This window comes from Seriola lalandi, unplaced genomic scaffold, assembly GCF_002814215.2.
Source record: "Seriola lalandi dorsalis isolate HSWRI2012SDOR001 ecotype SW California unplaced genomic scaffold, Sedor1 jcf7180002054927, whole genome shotgun sequence".
In the NCBI taxonomy this organism is placed as follows: domain Eukaryota; kingdom Metazoa; phylum Chordata; class Actinopteri; order Carangiformes; family Carangidae; genus Seriola; species Seriola lalandi.
In genome coordinates, this window is record NW_019525479.1 from 45164 (window position 1) to 61314 (window position 16151).

The 16151-nt window shown below is 39.1% G+C and overlaps 1 protein-coding gene across 3 annotated transcripts in view; it reads right to left on the minus strand.

The window, feature by feature from the left end:
* Window positions 1–1379: 1379 nt before the first annotated feature.
* Window positions 1380–16151, minus strand: part of acss2 (acyl-CoA synthetase short chain family member 2) — a 30452-nt gene continuing 15680 nt past the window's right edge. The window contains exons 7-19 of one of the 3 annotated variants that reach the window (XM_087170058.1): window positions 15542–15653; window positions 14791–14835; window positions 10853–10990; window positions 9864–10034; window positions 9082–9215; window positions 8484–8616; window positions 8199–8255; window positions 7443–7523; window positions 7236–7344; window positions 6075–6143; window positions 5724–5900; window positions 5332–5406; window positions 1380–4571 (exon numbers count right to left, since the gene is read on the minus strand). In XM_087170058.1, the coding sequence (XP_087026184.1) occupies window positions 4444–4571; window positions 5332–5406; window positions 5724–5900; window positions 6075–6143; window positions 7236–7344; window positions 7443–7523; window positions 8199–8255; window positions 8484–8616; window positions 9082–9215; window positions 9864–10034; window positions 10853–10990; window positions 14791–14835; window positions 15542–15653 (1429 nt within the window). In that variant the 3' untranslated portion in view covers window positions 1380–4443. Of the gene's footprint in view, window positions 4572–5331; window positions 5407–5723; window positions 5901–6074; window positions 6144–7235; window positions 7345–7442; window positions 7524–8198; window positions 8256–8483; window positions 8617–9081; window positions 9216–9863; window positions 10035–10852; window positions 10991–14790; window positions 14839–15541; window positions 15654–16151 lie in introns of all 3 variants that reach the window. The other 2 variants (XM_023392967.2, XM_023392968.2) reach the window with 2 other exon arrangements.

The following is a 16151-nucleotide window of genomic DNA, read 5'->3' on the forward strand; positions in this document are numbered from 1 at the left end:
TAAAAAGCTGATCAATAAAGTTTGCTTGCATGTAATATTGCGAACAGAAAAAAATCGAAAAGCTGTGTTTCAGCCACTGGAAGCTGCCAGAGCCTCAGGAACTGAATTTTGACTTGATTCTGTCTAAACAATATACACATAACATGCTTCAGAAACAGCTGGGACATGCTTTTAATTATTTACATATATAACATACATATAGTTTACATTTTTATAAATACTATGTACAATAATCAATCCCTCCGCCTTTCCTTTTAATGTTTTCTTTTGTTGCTCTTTTTGATTTTTTGACTTGTTAAGCAGTTTCAAATATTATTTAGATTCAAAGGAACCAGAGCAATGAATTGTGGATATTCATAGGTCATTAAAAACAATTGTAAACAACTGCCATAAAATTAAAAAAAAAAAAGAAATAAAATAGAAGAATGGTTCAAAAACAAGCATGAAAGGAACAAACCGAAATGTTAACATTATAAGAAAAAAAGAAGTTTACATGTAAATATAAACACACTGGTGATTCAGAGAACTGTGTGTAGTCATTCGTCCCGTGCTGATGAATTCCATATAAACTGTCATCTGACCATATCCAACATTTTTTTTCGTTTACAAACAGGGAGCAAACGAAGGACATAAACATTTTTTTTTTTTTAAATTTACAATTGCGTGCAACTTGTTTTGGCATTGTCAAGATAAAATAATACGTCTCAAAGAGCTGTCCTATTCCTCTTTACACCATCTGAGCGCCCCCAGCCTCTCACACTCATTCACTTACCAGGTGACGTCAATTAAGTCTGCGAGTGTTCAGGGCTCAAGCCTTAGGGGGGACATCGGGATCGGTCCTGTGTCCAGTTGGAGCCACCTAGTGGAAAGGTAAGAACATGTGACAATGACCAGGTTAGGTAACCAATAAAGTTTTCACACATATAGGTCAAGACTACAGCTTTGCCTTATTTGGGTAAGGTACAAAAATGTGTCAAAACCATACGTGACACATAGGAATACATTGGCCCCGAGTATCTTTTTAAGTTGAAATATAATGTGATATGTTAAATTTTCACAATAGAGATGTGACCCTCACCCTGACATCGTGAAGGTCATCCCCCTTTTCAACAACAACACAAAGCAGTGGATAAATAAAGATTATGTTTCCCATCAAACCCAGTCATACAGGGATAAAAATCCCAAAACTACACAATATAGACAGCAAAAATATTAATATACATTAAAATATTGAAACTTATCTGTTGTCAACAGCCAACATGAGGTTTAGAGATGTGATTTTGATCCTTCAGGAACCTTCAGGAAAAATATTCTTTCTCCAAAAATAGATCACATCCTCCTGAATCCAAGAGTTTTTAAAGGAACAGCCAGAGACGGGATGAGAGGCAGTAGTCATGTCCATTTACTGTCATTGCATACACTTTGATACAAACAGGGAAATGAAAACACAAAACTGAGCATGAACAGAGGAAAAAAAAAAAAAAAAAAAACAAACAGCAAAATTCTCTTTCCTTTACCCGAGTTATTATACAGACGCTTCTGAATCAAATAAGCAGATGCACTTTCTTTTAACATTAGATACAATTATTAGCTTTATACATCCAGCTCCACTGTTACTTAGGTTGGCACAATGAGACACAAACAGCAAAAAAGATAAAAAAATAAAATAACATAATGATGAGTCTAAATGAAGTCCTGCTTTGCTCAAATCACAATCACAGATGTTAAACAAAGGAAACTAAGACTAGAAACCTTTCAAGCCCCAAATCAGCTCAGAGTCCAGATGTTTAGCCGGCTCCCACTGAATTTTCATGTTGTGAACAGCGCGTTGGTTCAGCCTCTCATCACAGGCAGAATCTTGAAGTCAGAGATACAGATTTTTGTTTGAAAAATCATCATTAATATTCAAAGAGTTGGAATATAAGAGCAAAACAAGACATTTGCTCTATTTAAGGATAAGTCTGGTGATATTCTACAATATCAGATGTGGATTAAAAGTGTTGTCCAGTCATTTAGTATTCTTCTGTACAGCTGTCGCACTTGCGAGAGACAAACTGAAAACGATCAGAGGTCAAAATTGATGTAGCAGAGGCCAAGATATCCTGAGAGTTAGTTTTTAAAATGGGTCAAAAGTGCCTGATCCTACACTTCCCATGATGGAACAAGTCGAGTCTTTCATCAGACGCTGCCTGGTAAATACCTACGTCTTTACGTCTTTCAAACTCAATGTGGTGGAGGAAGAATTTACATCATTTACTTACGTACAAAGTGACAAAACCAGACTATGAAAAATACTATTTCACTCAAAATTTTACTTAAGTGAATGCACAAGAGTACTACAAGCAGAAAAGTATCAAAAGTAGAAGTACTCATTCTCATTATTGTGATATTATTTCTCTGGATCACGGGCAGCACTCGATTGTGAAGATGGTCCAGCTAATTTGAATTATTTCATATACAGTTTGGTGCTTTAATCTATAATAAGGTGTGACGTATTTGAAACACTAGTCACGTGTTTTGCAAGTAAAATTTTAATCTGAAAAATAATCACAAGGGGGTCCAAAAGTCTGATGGGAAAAGTTGTCTCAGACTTGTAGAGATTAGCTTAACACAGAAATACTCTACTAAAGTACTAGTACTCTGAAAAAACTGTACTTGAGTAAATGCACAAAGCATTTTTTCTGATATAAATTTGTTGACACCAATCCTGAGCCAAGACACCCGAGTAAAATCGAAGCTCTGCCAGACCCACAGAAGACATTTTTAGGGCTGCAACTAAGTATTATTGTCATCATCAATTAATCAACAGGTTATTATTGATAAATTGATCCAAAAAATTTCCCTGAGCTTAATGTGACATCTTCAAATTTCTTGTTTTGTTCAACCAAAAGACCAAAGAAGTGAAAAATGACTGAAACTTTTAATCAGTTATTGAGTTGATTGATTATAATCATTTCAGCTCTTCACATTACACAACTGCATTTATTAAACTAAAAATCAATGAAAATAGTCCCCAACAAAGTCACAATTTCCTGCTGTTTGTTTGAAAACTACAGTGAGCAGCTGGTTGGAGTAAGGAGATGAACTGAAAGATTGTTGGTTGTGTTTTTACATAAAATATTTTGAGAGACGATAATAAAATGATGATAACACCAGTTTTATCCTTAAAGATGAATCGAAATTCTTCAGTGAAGAGGAGCTTTACCAACGATGTCTTATTCTTTACTGAGCTTTATCTTTGATTTAAAAGGACTCAACATTTATTATTTTCACGATAGTGCTCATATCATGATACAGACTTCCCTTTCAGTGTTTATTCTGGCTGAGAAACAGCTTTTTCTGAGCTATTGGGAAATACACAATCACATTATTTTCCTTTTTTAACATCAGACCTGCAGTTGGTTTGGAGCTTTTGCGTCTGGAGCTGAGCGCTTGGTGTCCGGGCCACATGAAGCTGAACACACTTTCCCTGTTTTCACCAGGCTGACAAGAAACAAGAAGAGCCTGCAACTAAAAAAAGAAAAAAAGGAAAGGAACATACAAGCGCGCAGCCACACAAACAGAAATACTCAACAAAACCTACGTCAAAAATCAGTCGAAAACAAAAGCGAAAAAAAAAACAAAAACAAATCAAATCTACATACCTTTTAAAAAAATTACAATCGAAATTAAAACTAGTAGAAATGTTGAGCATTCTCAAATTTAGCTAATCATCAGTGTACATAACAGTACTATGGCATCGAGCGAGGGGAGGTGACGTTTTATTAACTACAGGTAGCACTTCACATGAGCCTTATTCCAGTGTAGAAACCCGTCCTTTAACCACAGGGAAACCACTGAACTGTACAGGTACTGCATCTAGACTTTTACTGAGCACTTACATGTTGGATATTGCTGTGTATAATTGGCTAAAACACTAGGATAAAAACCAGATGAAGTGTTACCCAGTTCCACCTCTTCCACAGCAGGACGGTCTTATCCAAAAACAAACCTCTAGCTTCCAACTCTCACACACACACACACACACACACACACACACACTAACACACACACACACACTAACACACACACACACACACACACACACACACACACACACAATGGCATTGTTTTATTAACAGCAGCAACTATGTCGACTTCTGGAAAACGTTTATTCCTGCAGACTGATGTCCTTATTGACCCAGAGATGTAAAACTAACCAGACAGATTGTTGAGTCACTTCCTGCTGCAGATGATTCTTTCAGTATAAAAGCAGTGACGTCACTTTAAATACAGGATTCAGATCCTCATCGGGAGGCTAGAGGTTGTTTGCTGGACAAGACCAAGTTTGTGGAATTTCTCCTCCTCTTCTTCTTCTTCTTCTTTTTCATCTTCCCTGGTCGGGTTTGTGGCCGCCGGTGTGCGGCTGCGGCCGGAGCCTCCCTGCGGGGATCCTGGAGGCCGTCACACACTTGTGCAGCATCTGTTGTGGAAGAGCTGCTCCACGACCGAGGAGTCGGCCAGCGTGGAGATGTCGCCCAGGTCCCGTTCGTTACAGGCGATTTTGCGGAGCACCCGTCGCATGATCTTACCTGCAGAGAGAGAGAGAGAGACAGTGGAGGTCGGAGGAGATGAGGAAAACATGGGAGTGATTAAAAAACAAACACAAACAAACAAACAACCAAACAAAAATCAAGGAAGGAAGAGAGTGAAAGCTAATTTTAAGAGTTTTAAGGAGCCACTTACCATCGTGTTTTCTCCTGTCTCCACAAGTTAACAAAAAGCATTCAAAGAGGCTGCTTTGTCGTTGAATGGTTGAATTACCCTACATGGCACGCCACTTCCGTATTTGTCATAACAGCAACGACAGCGTTTTGAAAGTGGAGCGTATCAAGCTTGTCCCATCAGAGGAGGTGATCGTCTCAATAAATTACTTCAGAGAGAAACTTATTGGATTTTTAAATTTGAGGCTTTGGTGTATCCAGGTCTTAATGAGGAAATCGATTTCAGACCTTTCTTGTAAAATGGCTGATACTTATTATAGGGTTTTTTTTAACCTTTTTTGTTAGATATCTTATTTCCTATCTACATATCTTATATCTCCTATTTCCCTTTCTATTTTTTGTGAAGAATTGTAACTTGGCTGAACTGACCCTTTAAAACAAAAATGAAACTAGGATTAATTGCAACTTTAATAACTTTGTCAGTGCTGTGAGTCAGGCAGGTTTGGCTCTTTTGTTTTTCTCTGTCAATCTAATCTTGTTCTCCTGAAAGACTCACCTGACAAGTAAAATGAAAACCTGCATTTATTCTCCCTCCTCCATCAAACATTTGAATTTTCTGTAAATTTACCAGATCGGGTTTTGGGGAGTCCTGGAGCGTTCTGGATGAAGTCCGGTGTAGCGATGGCCCCGATCTTCTCCCTTACTGTTAACACCAAACACAAACCATATGAGACTCTGACCTCCACCGCACATTGTCACTGAAAACCAGGTTTCATTACACACATTATGCATCTCAGACACAACAACAAACACATCAGCAAAAACTGCTTGAAACATTTTTCTTTGCATATTTGAATAATATATTTTACATCTGTGCAGTGGGATTAAGGTTTGGTTGGTTGTTTAAATCTGGTATCGGGGGTTGAGCAGATACTTGTAGTGTCCCATGATGATCTAAAAGCCCGTTCTGAAACTTCTCAGGTGACGCTGGATGAGACCCTAAGAGCTGCGTTTACCCACCTTGTTTTTTGAGCTCGGCCTCCAGCGTGCGGTTGTACGTCACTCCGTCGGTGAGAGTTACGAAGCAGTAGAGGCTTTCTCCTTTGACGGGATGTGGTCTTCCCACCACAGCAGCCTCGGCGACAGCCTCATGCTCAGCCAGAGCCGACTCCACCTCCGCTGTACTCAGCAAGTGACCTGGAGGGAAGAGAGAGCGAGAAGAACAGATGCTTACATGTCATTGTGGAGAATGTTTCCCCACATTATAGAGATTCATTTTATTATGATCGACTACCGACAGTCATCTGCTGAATTCAAAACTAAAAACTCTGTGTCCTGTTACAGCGTCTGAGCACAGCTGAGCAGTCTTACCCGAGACATTCAGCATGTCGTCTATCCTCCCTGTGATCCAGTAGTAGCCGTCCTTGTCTCTGCGGCAACCTGGATGATAAAAACCTCATCAAGATTCAAAAGTATTTTCAGCAAGAAGACACTGCCATGACACCCGACGGGTGAGCGGGTAAGCGAGTGAAAGAACAAAAAGTGACTGAAATGCAAGTCGGTTTTTAGATGCAAGTTCTCCTCCACACATGACGTTTACCATCCCCCATAAAGAACCTTAAATACTACTCACATCTCTTTTGCTGAGTCGTATAAATACTCAGGACTTTATACTGTCATTTCAGATACAGTAAAAATCAAACATACAGTAGTTCCTGTGTAGAATTAAAGACTGTCTGTCCCTTTAAAACCAAAAACACTTCTTCAGTCAGCTTTAACTTGATAACGGAGACATTCTCTACCGTCCTGACCTCAGCAGCTAAATCCTGTACCTAATACTTTATCACTAACTCATCAGTCACTCATCGTCTGTACAGGAAGGCTGGAAGAATTTCCCTACCGACAAGAAGAAATTATCATTTCATGATGTTCAGTTGTGAAGTTCTACAGTTAAAGCTTCCAGACTCTCATGTGACAGTAAACCTCAGCAGAACTCGTTTAAGGAAGGATGCACCTTTTAAAACTAGAATCCTTCATGCCCCTTGGAGGTTTTAAAACGTCTCCTGCTTTATTTGAAGTGTTAATCCATAAGAAGATATAATTGTGGTTCTAAGAACCAAAAACCATCTCAATGTAGTTTTACATCTCCTCTCTCAGACTTCTCTCTGGAGCTCTAATAACAACAGATCAGTGAGCCAATCAGAAGAGAGCATGACTTCAGGTAAACACTCGGCGTGGCTGAGAGCACTGACCGATTTGTTGTGACAACATAAAGTTACAGAAGTTCTGACGGCTCGTTTTAAGGCTCAGTGTCTGAATACAGGCTGTGTGCATTTCTCTGTGGACTGAGGCTTTGATACTTTCACATTATTAATATAGAACCTGGACCTGCTTTATAACCAAAGTACACATGAACATCTACTTTCATATGGGACCTTTAAATAATAAACAATGTGAATTAACATCTGTCCTCATCAGTGTGCAGTATCTCTGTGTTACTAGATTCTGAAACGTCCTGTCCTCCGCTCTCACCGTCTCCTGTGACGTAGTATCCAGGAAACTTCTTGAAGTAGGTGGTCTCGAACCTCTGGTGGTTTCCGTACACGGTTCTCATCACACCGGGCCACGGCTGTTTAAACACCTGTTTGAGGACAGAGGCAGAGACACGAGGACCAGGTCAAAGATGCACAGAGAGGTGTTTGAGTTAAAACACAAGTCGCGATAAACGGTGATCCTGACCAGGTATCCTTCACTCGGCCCCTCCAGCTCCTCTCCGGACTCGTTGAGGATGGCCGGCACCACTCCAAAGAACGGGAACGTCTGGAGGACAGAGATAATTATTTCTTTATTAAGGCACTGAGATTAGGTTTCCAACAGAGTCTCATGGAGGGAAATTTCCTCAGGATATTTAACTGTTTGTAAACCTCCAGCACTTTAAGGTACATTGTGTTTTTAGTTGGTTTTCTTCATAATTATTTATTATGGTTCGTGTATTTCTTTCATTTCTAATGTTTAGAATATTCATCGGTTGAATTACAAACTCTCTTGGCATCATTTACATCAGTGGTACTTTGTCTATTTTAGCTAAAAACATTTGTAATAAAGTTAAATCAACTCAACGTGCTGCTGCTGCCGCTGCTGTTGTGTAAGAATTAAAATCAAATCAAAAGTCAAAAGAACATTTAAAGCCACTAAAAAAATCTTTCAACTTTTTCTTTCACTACTAAAGTATAAATTACAATCATAGCAAGAAAAAACAGGGCACCTTTAAAACTTTAATACTTCTACATAACCTTAAAGTTTGCTCCACTTGTAGAGAAAAAGAGCAGGAACAATAAAAACACACTTCAATAAAATACACCCCCCCCACCCCAAAGAGAATCATGTACTAACTGTCCTATATTATTCAAGTCAGCCATTTAAGCTCATTCATTTATTGAATTGCACTCTAAGTAGCTCTAAATAAATATCATGTGTGTTTTGTTATTTACTCACAGCAGATCCAGGTTTCATGGGCGTGGCTGCAGGTAGAGGAGTTAACACATGTCCACCCTGAAAGACACACGGTGTGAGTACACTGTCTCTCCACCAGGGGGAATCACAGCCCACAGTCTGTTATCACTGCCTCTGAGTGATGTAGCTAAAAAAAAAACGGCCACTGGAGGATAAACATTATTCAATCTCATCAAAAGATTAACTCTTGTCTTATAAGAATTCACAGACATCAGTGTTAAGACCACAGGAAGCTCCTCAGTGGACTGTGTAATGATCATAACTCACAGTCTCTGTCTGCCAGAAGGTGTCGACAATGGGACACCTCCTCTCTCCCACCACGGTGTAGTACCACTGCCAGGCCTCAGGGTTGATGGGCTCCCCCACCGTCCCCAAAACCTTCAGAGACTCTCGCTTGTACCTGTAGACAGAGACAGAGCGACAGGCAGGTGAGGGGAGGGGAGGGGTAAAATTAAGTTTGTGAGTAACAGTGTCTCCTTGTACGGACCAATAAGGTGAAGCTGGGAGTAAATAATTTGTTTGAGAGCATCTCACTCCTGTTAAATGACCAAAAGTGTTTTTACATTAGTCTGAGCTAGAAAATATTTTTTTATTATTAGAGGAGTGAATTAAAGAAATCAATAATATTTTAAATGCTGATGATTAAATAAATGACAAAAACGGGTTAAAGTCCCAGGTATGAGTCTGTGTTGTGGATCCATATCTTATATATCTTATCTCAGAAAACATGAATTATAACTAATATTAGCTGACACCAAAAATAAAGAACAACCTTTTTTAAACACTAATTTATAATTTGTTGGAAACACAAATACACAAGTACATGAACAGGATCGCTACAAAGAGACAAAGAGACAGGACTCACTTCTGCACCGGCTCGCTGCCGTACTTCATCAGCAGTCGGATGGCGGTCGGAGCCGTGTAGAACTTGGTCACATGATATTTGTCCACAATCTCCCACATGCGGCTCACGTCTGGGTAGGTAGGCAGGCCCTCAAACTAAAACACACACACACACACACACACACACACACACACACACACACACACACACACACACACTTTAAAATGAGCAAATACACACACTGCTAAAGCTAAATTAAAACAATTCATTAATGAGAATTATTGCCAGTTCATTTTCTGTCAGCTGACCAATCAATAAACCAAATATTTGTTTCAGCTCTGATTAAAACAAACACAAAAAGAAAAACAGATTTTTTTTTTTTTTTTTTTTTAAACAGATTTTGGTGGAAAAAAAGAAAAAAAGCAGATCAGCCATTTTCACCTGAAATCTAAATTCCAGTGCGTCACAGACTTTTCAGTCTTTGATTGTTTTTTGTTCCAAATTTGACATAAATTTTGTAAAATTTTACAATTATTATATTATTATTTTGATATTAAATACTAATATTAAACCAATTTCATCGTCATAATTTAATATTAGCGATTCCTCACATGTAATATATAACAAAAACTGAAACAGTGTCAATGTCAAATTTCCTTTGTTATTCATGCTAATTAAAATTCTTCTACCAAACTTCATGCTGCTGAGGAGTTTATCGGTCACAGTCACAATAGAGCGACCATCAGCCAAGTTTGGTTGAAGTTCATAAAAACAGGAAGTTGACTAATCCCACAGTCCCTCACCAGAACACTGGTGGCCCCGTTAGCCAGGGGGCCATAAGTGATGTAGGAGTGTCCGGTGATCCAGCCGATGTCTGCCGTGCACCAGTAGACGTCATCGGGCTGGTGGTCAAACACCAGTTTGAAGGTGGTGGCGGTGTAGAGCATGTAGCCGCTGACCGTGTGAAGGACTCCCTGCAGACGAGAGGAGAGGACGAGGGGGGGGGGGGGGGGGGGGGGTGTAAATGTTCATGTAGGTAGTTGTTCAATTCATGTCATAATCCCCAGTTAAAAAATGTAAAAAGGCAAAAAGATTAAAACTATATTTCATGACATAACACCTGACTGCCTTGACAAAAAATGTAACCAGAGTGCGAACCAGCAAAGTCATACAACACCCACAAGTGAAATGTTTGACTTTTCTGAAGTCAGTGTGGTGTTCAAGCTCCGGAAGCAACTACTTCTTATATTTTGCCAGCAATTTAGATTTTTGACAACATAAAAAAGTAGTTTGGCAGCCAAACATGACATATATGATACGAGTCACGATTTCAGTTGAATGATCATTTTTGCATTGTCAATGGAAAAAAAAAAGAAAACGATGATGTTATGTCGACAGAGTTCGCTACGACAAACATTATCTAAAGGCACTTCACAAGGTAAGGTCAAGACCATACATTATTATAGAGAGAAATCAATAAGCAGCACTTGGCGACAGCACACTCAGGGTGGGTGTACCAAACAAACGTGCTCCTTTACGTCTGGAGTTTATGATTTATAGCCTGAGGCGTCTGTTGCACCACAACGCTTCATTTATGGTCTGTCGTGACGCATTTTACCTTTATCAAAAAAGAAAAATGCAGCTCCTGTGATTTGGACATTGCACTCGGAAATTGTGATTTCGATTATATTTACACGACAGATGATGCAGACATTTTCCATTCAGATACATTAACCGTGCAGAAACCCTGACTGAAATTTAATCTTTGTGTCTATGTGTGTGTTCGCTCTACCTTCGGTTTGCCGGTCGAGCCGCTCGTGTAGAGGATGAAGATCGGATCCTCAGACTCGCACCACTCTGGCTCACACTCGTCTGAAGCTTCCCGCACCAGACTGTGCCAACACAAATCCACCTTGGGGTTCCACGGGACCTGGTGTGAAATAAAAAAAAAACACACACACAAACACAACAGAGACACAAACATGGACATGAGCAAACACATAGACACAAACACATAGGACGAGTGAACATGCAGAGTTTTCAATAAAATCCCTGACAATCAGACACGCAACATTCATACTAACGAATGTCTCTACAATCTAACACACAAAACAAACAGGTGAAAGAAAGTGAGTTTAACAAACAACATGCCTCGTTAACTAACCGGGAGAGAGTGCAGACAGAAAACCGAGTGAAGGCCGTAGAGTTACAGTGAATAAAGCGGAAAAGAGCTGGAGGAAAAGTTACAACCCTGAAATGTGTTGTAACTTATTCTGTGTGTGTCAATCAGAGCTGGGTCACTCACCATCTGATCTAAACTTAGACTGAAACAAACTACAAATCTGCTTAACTTTATATTCCCGTGAGAAAATGGGAACTATTGTGTCCGTGTGTGTGTGTGTGTGTGTGTGTGTGTGTGTGTGTGTGTGTGTGTGTGTGTGTGTGTGTGAGAGAGAGAGAGAGAATAAGTGGTGGCTTCAGGACTTTGTTGTGTTGTAGATGGATCTCTCATTTACAGAGGTACTCAGACTCTTTGCTGTGGTCAGCTGCTTCCTGTTTTCTTTAATTATCCTTGAGATGAGTCTAGAACTTGACTGGAGTCCAGCTGTGTCAAACTGAATTGATTATTTAGTTTATTTATTCATTTAATAAGGACGATGTAAGTTGACCTAATTCCAATGCAAAGCATGACATTGATTTTTTTTCACAGAGAAATTATAGCTCTTGCTAATTTTCAACTCTTGTCCCTAGTTGGATCTTTACATGTGCAGTGTAATTAAATTAATTGAACAGAGTTTACAAAGACACACACTTGTGTATATAAGTTCACACAATTCACACCTGTCAGGACAAAAACCAGGAAGTCAGAGGAACTCTCTGTAGAGCTCTGTGATAAAACTGTGGTGAGACACAGATCAGGGTATAAAACCACATTAAAAAAAATTGCGTTCTGTTTTGGAGGGTGTAAAATCTTGTTTCTAAAATGTGGATAACTTATATGACTATCCATTTTTGAATCTAGGGGTTTGAGGATAGAAGGAACTGCATTCCTATAAATCACATCGCCATAATTTAACACCGACAGGGACACTGCTTCAGTGACTCTTTTTCTGTGGCGCAGAGTGAAATTGGCTCCATAGTCTCCCCTTCCAATTACTTAGAGTGGTCCAGTTTGCCTGCGTTTGCCTTTATGTGCCAGAAACAATCAATCAGCCGGTCTGAGAAAAGCAAGTGAGCTCCGTTCAAACAGTAAACTGACCCAGGTCTGATGTCCACCCAGCATCTTTCACACAGAAACATCTGCTTTAATGTTGCTCTCTTAAAGAGGAATTCATACAGATGTGACCAGCGAACGTCACCTTAAAGATGACATCATACCGACAGAGCCTTGTGTTTTCAATCACGACCAACATGATTCCTGTTGGCATGTTCGGATTTTTCTAAATAACTGAGCATATAAAGCTACTGTGATTTTCTTTGTTTGGGGTAATTTGAATCTTTATGAGCTGAACCTTATTGTGCACAAGGAGAGAAAATCATAACAGTTTGAAGCTGTTAAAGGGGGAAAAGGACGGAGGACTACTACACCGACACCAAGACGTAGTTTCAACCAGATAAGATATGAAGCAACGCTGAGAAGAGAAAACACAGGGCTCTGTCTCTGGTCCGTGAGACAAAGTCTTTATTAATGTACAACCATGTCACTGAGAAGGAGTCAGGGTCTGTTTGAAACTGCATCTGAGTAAAACATACAGTTTTTAAAAGATGAGCTGAAAGTGCTGTTATTGAATAATATATATACTATCAAGGACAAATTTCAGTATTTGTCTTGTTAGATTTTAATTACATTTAACCTACAATAATGTATAAAAATAAAATATAAAATATACAAAAAACAATACCACGATATGATCAATTCATTACAATACGATTCTACTTTAAGTTGAAATGATAAATAAAAAATAAATGAAATAATAATATTGAATCATATAAATTCCCTTTATCCTCAGGAGTATTTTATTATTGTCTGAATGAATCCATGTGGACAGTAATCTGAGTTTAAAGGTCCCATATAGTATAAAGGTAGATGTCCATGTCTTCTTTGATTATAAAGCAGGTCTAGGTTCTATATTAATACTGTGAAAGTATCAAATAGCTCAGTCGACAGAGAAACGCACACAGCCTGTATTCAGAAACTGAGCCTTAAAACGAGCCGTCAGGACTTCTGTAACTTTATGATGTCACAACAAAGCAGTCTCTAAGCCACGCCCCAAGACCCACCCACCTGGACCCACCATCCAATCTTGCAGGATTGAGTTTCTCTGCGTGTTTACCTGAACTCTGTTATATTTTTTATTAGATCACTCAGAAAACAGTCAGCCAATCAGAAGAGAGGCTCAGACTGTCTCTTCTGATTGGCTAACTGACCTTTTGTTACTAGAGCTCCAGGGAGAAACATGAGAGAGGAGATGTAAAACTACATTGAGCTGGTTTTTGGTTCTTAAAACCACAAACATATTTTCTCATGGATCAACACTTCAAATAAAACACAGGAAAAATTTAAAATATTGTATTTTTAAGTCTTTAAATGTTATGACAGTTAATTCATGCTCTTAATTTAACATATCATATATTTTTCCTCCTCCTCTCTTGTAGAGTCAGCTTATAGTTTGATGCAGGAGAGTGAGAAGACGTTTATGAAACACCTCAGATTGAGTTTTTATCCACAGTGTCAAAGTTTTTATAGGGAAACAGTCATGTTATCCTGTTGTACTGACATAAAATTTACAATAATAATCTAATTTTTAGCAGGTAATTAGCACCTACTAACCAACCGCTAACCCTAACCCAAAATACCAACTCCAGTCCTGTCTGCAGAGAACTGGGGTCTTCAGAAAGTTTTTAAATCTGTATTTATTTAAACCACAGCAACAGAGCCCTGATTCTTTCTGACTTGTGGTCTGTCAGTGAAAGAGAGAAATGTTACAGCTGTTATGTTAGCGACAGAAAAACACAACACACTTCAGAGGCAGCCGCACGTTTAGGGCCGCGTGCAAAAGCTACAGACGCTCAACTCTGCCGACAATGTGTGGCCGAAGGTGTACGACAAAACAGAACGTGTGTTCACAACAGATACAAAAAGAGAAAACAGTGTTAATGCAACTCCACGCTCACACAGAATTTACATTTTATTCCCGTGAGTTCGGACACTCTCACATTTCTAATGCTGTCTCTGTATTTTATATCTATTTATTCAGCTCTTAATTATGATTCTATTGCAGATTGTAGCACAAAATCTCACAAATCAGCCAATTTAAAATATAATTTCATTCCTTAGTGAGTTAATTTAATTGTGTCCGTTTAATTTTCAACAGCTGATTTTAATGTCAGCAGATACTCTAATAGACAATATGCCCACTATTAAATTTAAGTTAATATGTTTCTAAATTAGGGAAAATAAGTTTTCATGTTCAAAAGTGTCATTTGAACCGTCAATAATCACAGGAATAAAAATCTACTGTTCCTCGGTAAAAACAATAAATCAGCAATAAACACAGCAAAATTGATCCCTCTAACACAATTAACTTCAGTTTGGATTAAAGTTTATCCTTTTTACCGTGTTCACAGCAGTAAAATGTAAATTCTGCTCGTGGGTGAAATCCCCCTTTAAAAAAGGCAAAACAAAGGTGTTATGGGGGGTTTAGTGGAGGGAGGAGGGAATGAAAATACCTGCGGAACAGGGCGTGTTTTCTTTACTCTCCCTGTCTGTTTCTCCTGCTGGACCGGAGGGGAGAAAGGAGGAAGAGGAGGAGGAGGAGGAAGGAGAAGTTAAGGAGGGAGAGGGGTTATTTTAACTGAAGAACACAAAAAAAAACAAAAAAAAAAAAACAGGATGCACAATGTCAAATCAAGCTGAGAGAGAAGTTTTAGGAGATTGATTATGTAAGAAAAAAAAAATGTTGATTGTACGGGGCCAGTTTCACAGAAAAAGATCCAAAGTGTTTCTGAGTTTGAAAACAAATCAAACAAACAGCTGAGGAAGAGTCAGGAAGAATCTCAGCCTGAAGTCAGAGGCATCTACTTCTACACTAACCCGTACAATTATATTGCACGGAGAATCCTGATTTTACTGTATATTTGTCTTCTTGTCAATAAATCCCATGAACAGACCCAAACCACCGGTGTGATAGTTTGTCTCTCGAAAACTGCTTCAGATTAATCAGCGTCGTTCACACGCTGGTAAAACTGACCCCCTCGTGTTTCACCTGACAAACATGCGAGGAGCAAAGCGATGATGTTTCCTTGGGGAAAATGTGAACTTAAATTAACTTAACGAATAGAGGATAGACTATGATGGGACTTTGATGGATGACAGGTTAAACTAATGTTTTAACAACAGGCTGCAGTTACCCCCCTCCCTCCCCCCTGGGCCTGGACTGGGGTAAAACGTCCCAGTTTGGGTTTGTTGTTTGTGGTTTACCTGCAGATCGGGACATGGTCGTTTGGCTGGAGGAGACTGAGAGCCCAGAGAAGTCTCTTCTGCTCCTTTGGACAAGTGCTTCAGCATTATACACTTCTCGACCGGGAAACCCCTGCACAGACAAGAGACGTGGTGGTGATCACAATCTGCAGGTTTCTCTCTGGTCTCTGGTTTCTAGAGCTCTGCAATGGCATTTTTTCAAGTAGTTAACTATTCAGTTTAAAGAAGTATTACTGAAGTGAGGAGATGCACCAGAATGCTGCCAAGTTTGAAGGATCTATCTGGATCCAGACATGTTTACCTGTTTTGCAGGAGGGAACCGAAGTGGTCCGTCATGCACAGATCCATGTGTGGAGAGTTTATTGCAGTGAGTTCAAAGAGGTCGCACTGTTCACGCCTCATCAACATTAAGACAGTGAAATCGTAATGTTTCATTAGTGAAATAAAACTAAATTTGTTTGTTTGTAATAAAACCAAAACATTTCACTTGTGATGTTTAATTAGTTGTTGATTACATATAATTATTTTCTCTATATTTCAGATGATTTGCCCTTTGAACTCTTCTTTTTCACTTCATTTTGTGTGTTTCTTATTGTCTTTGCATTTCTTG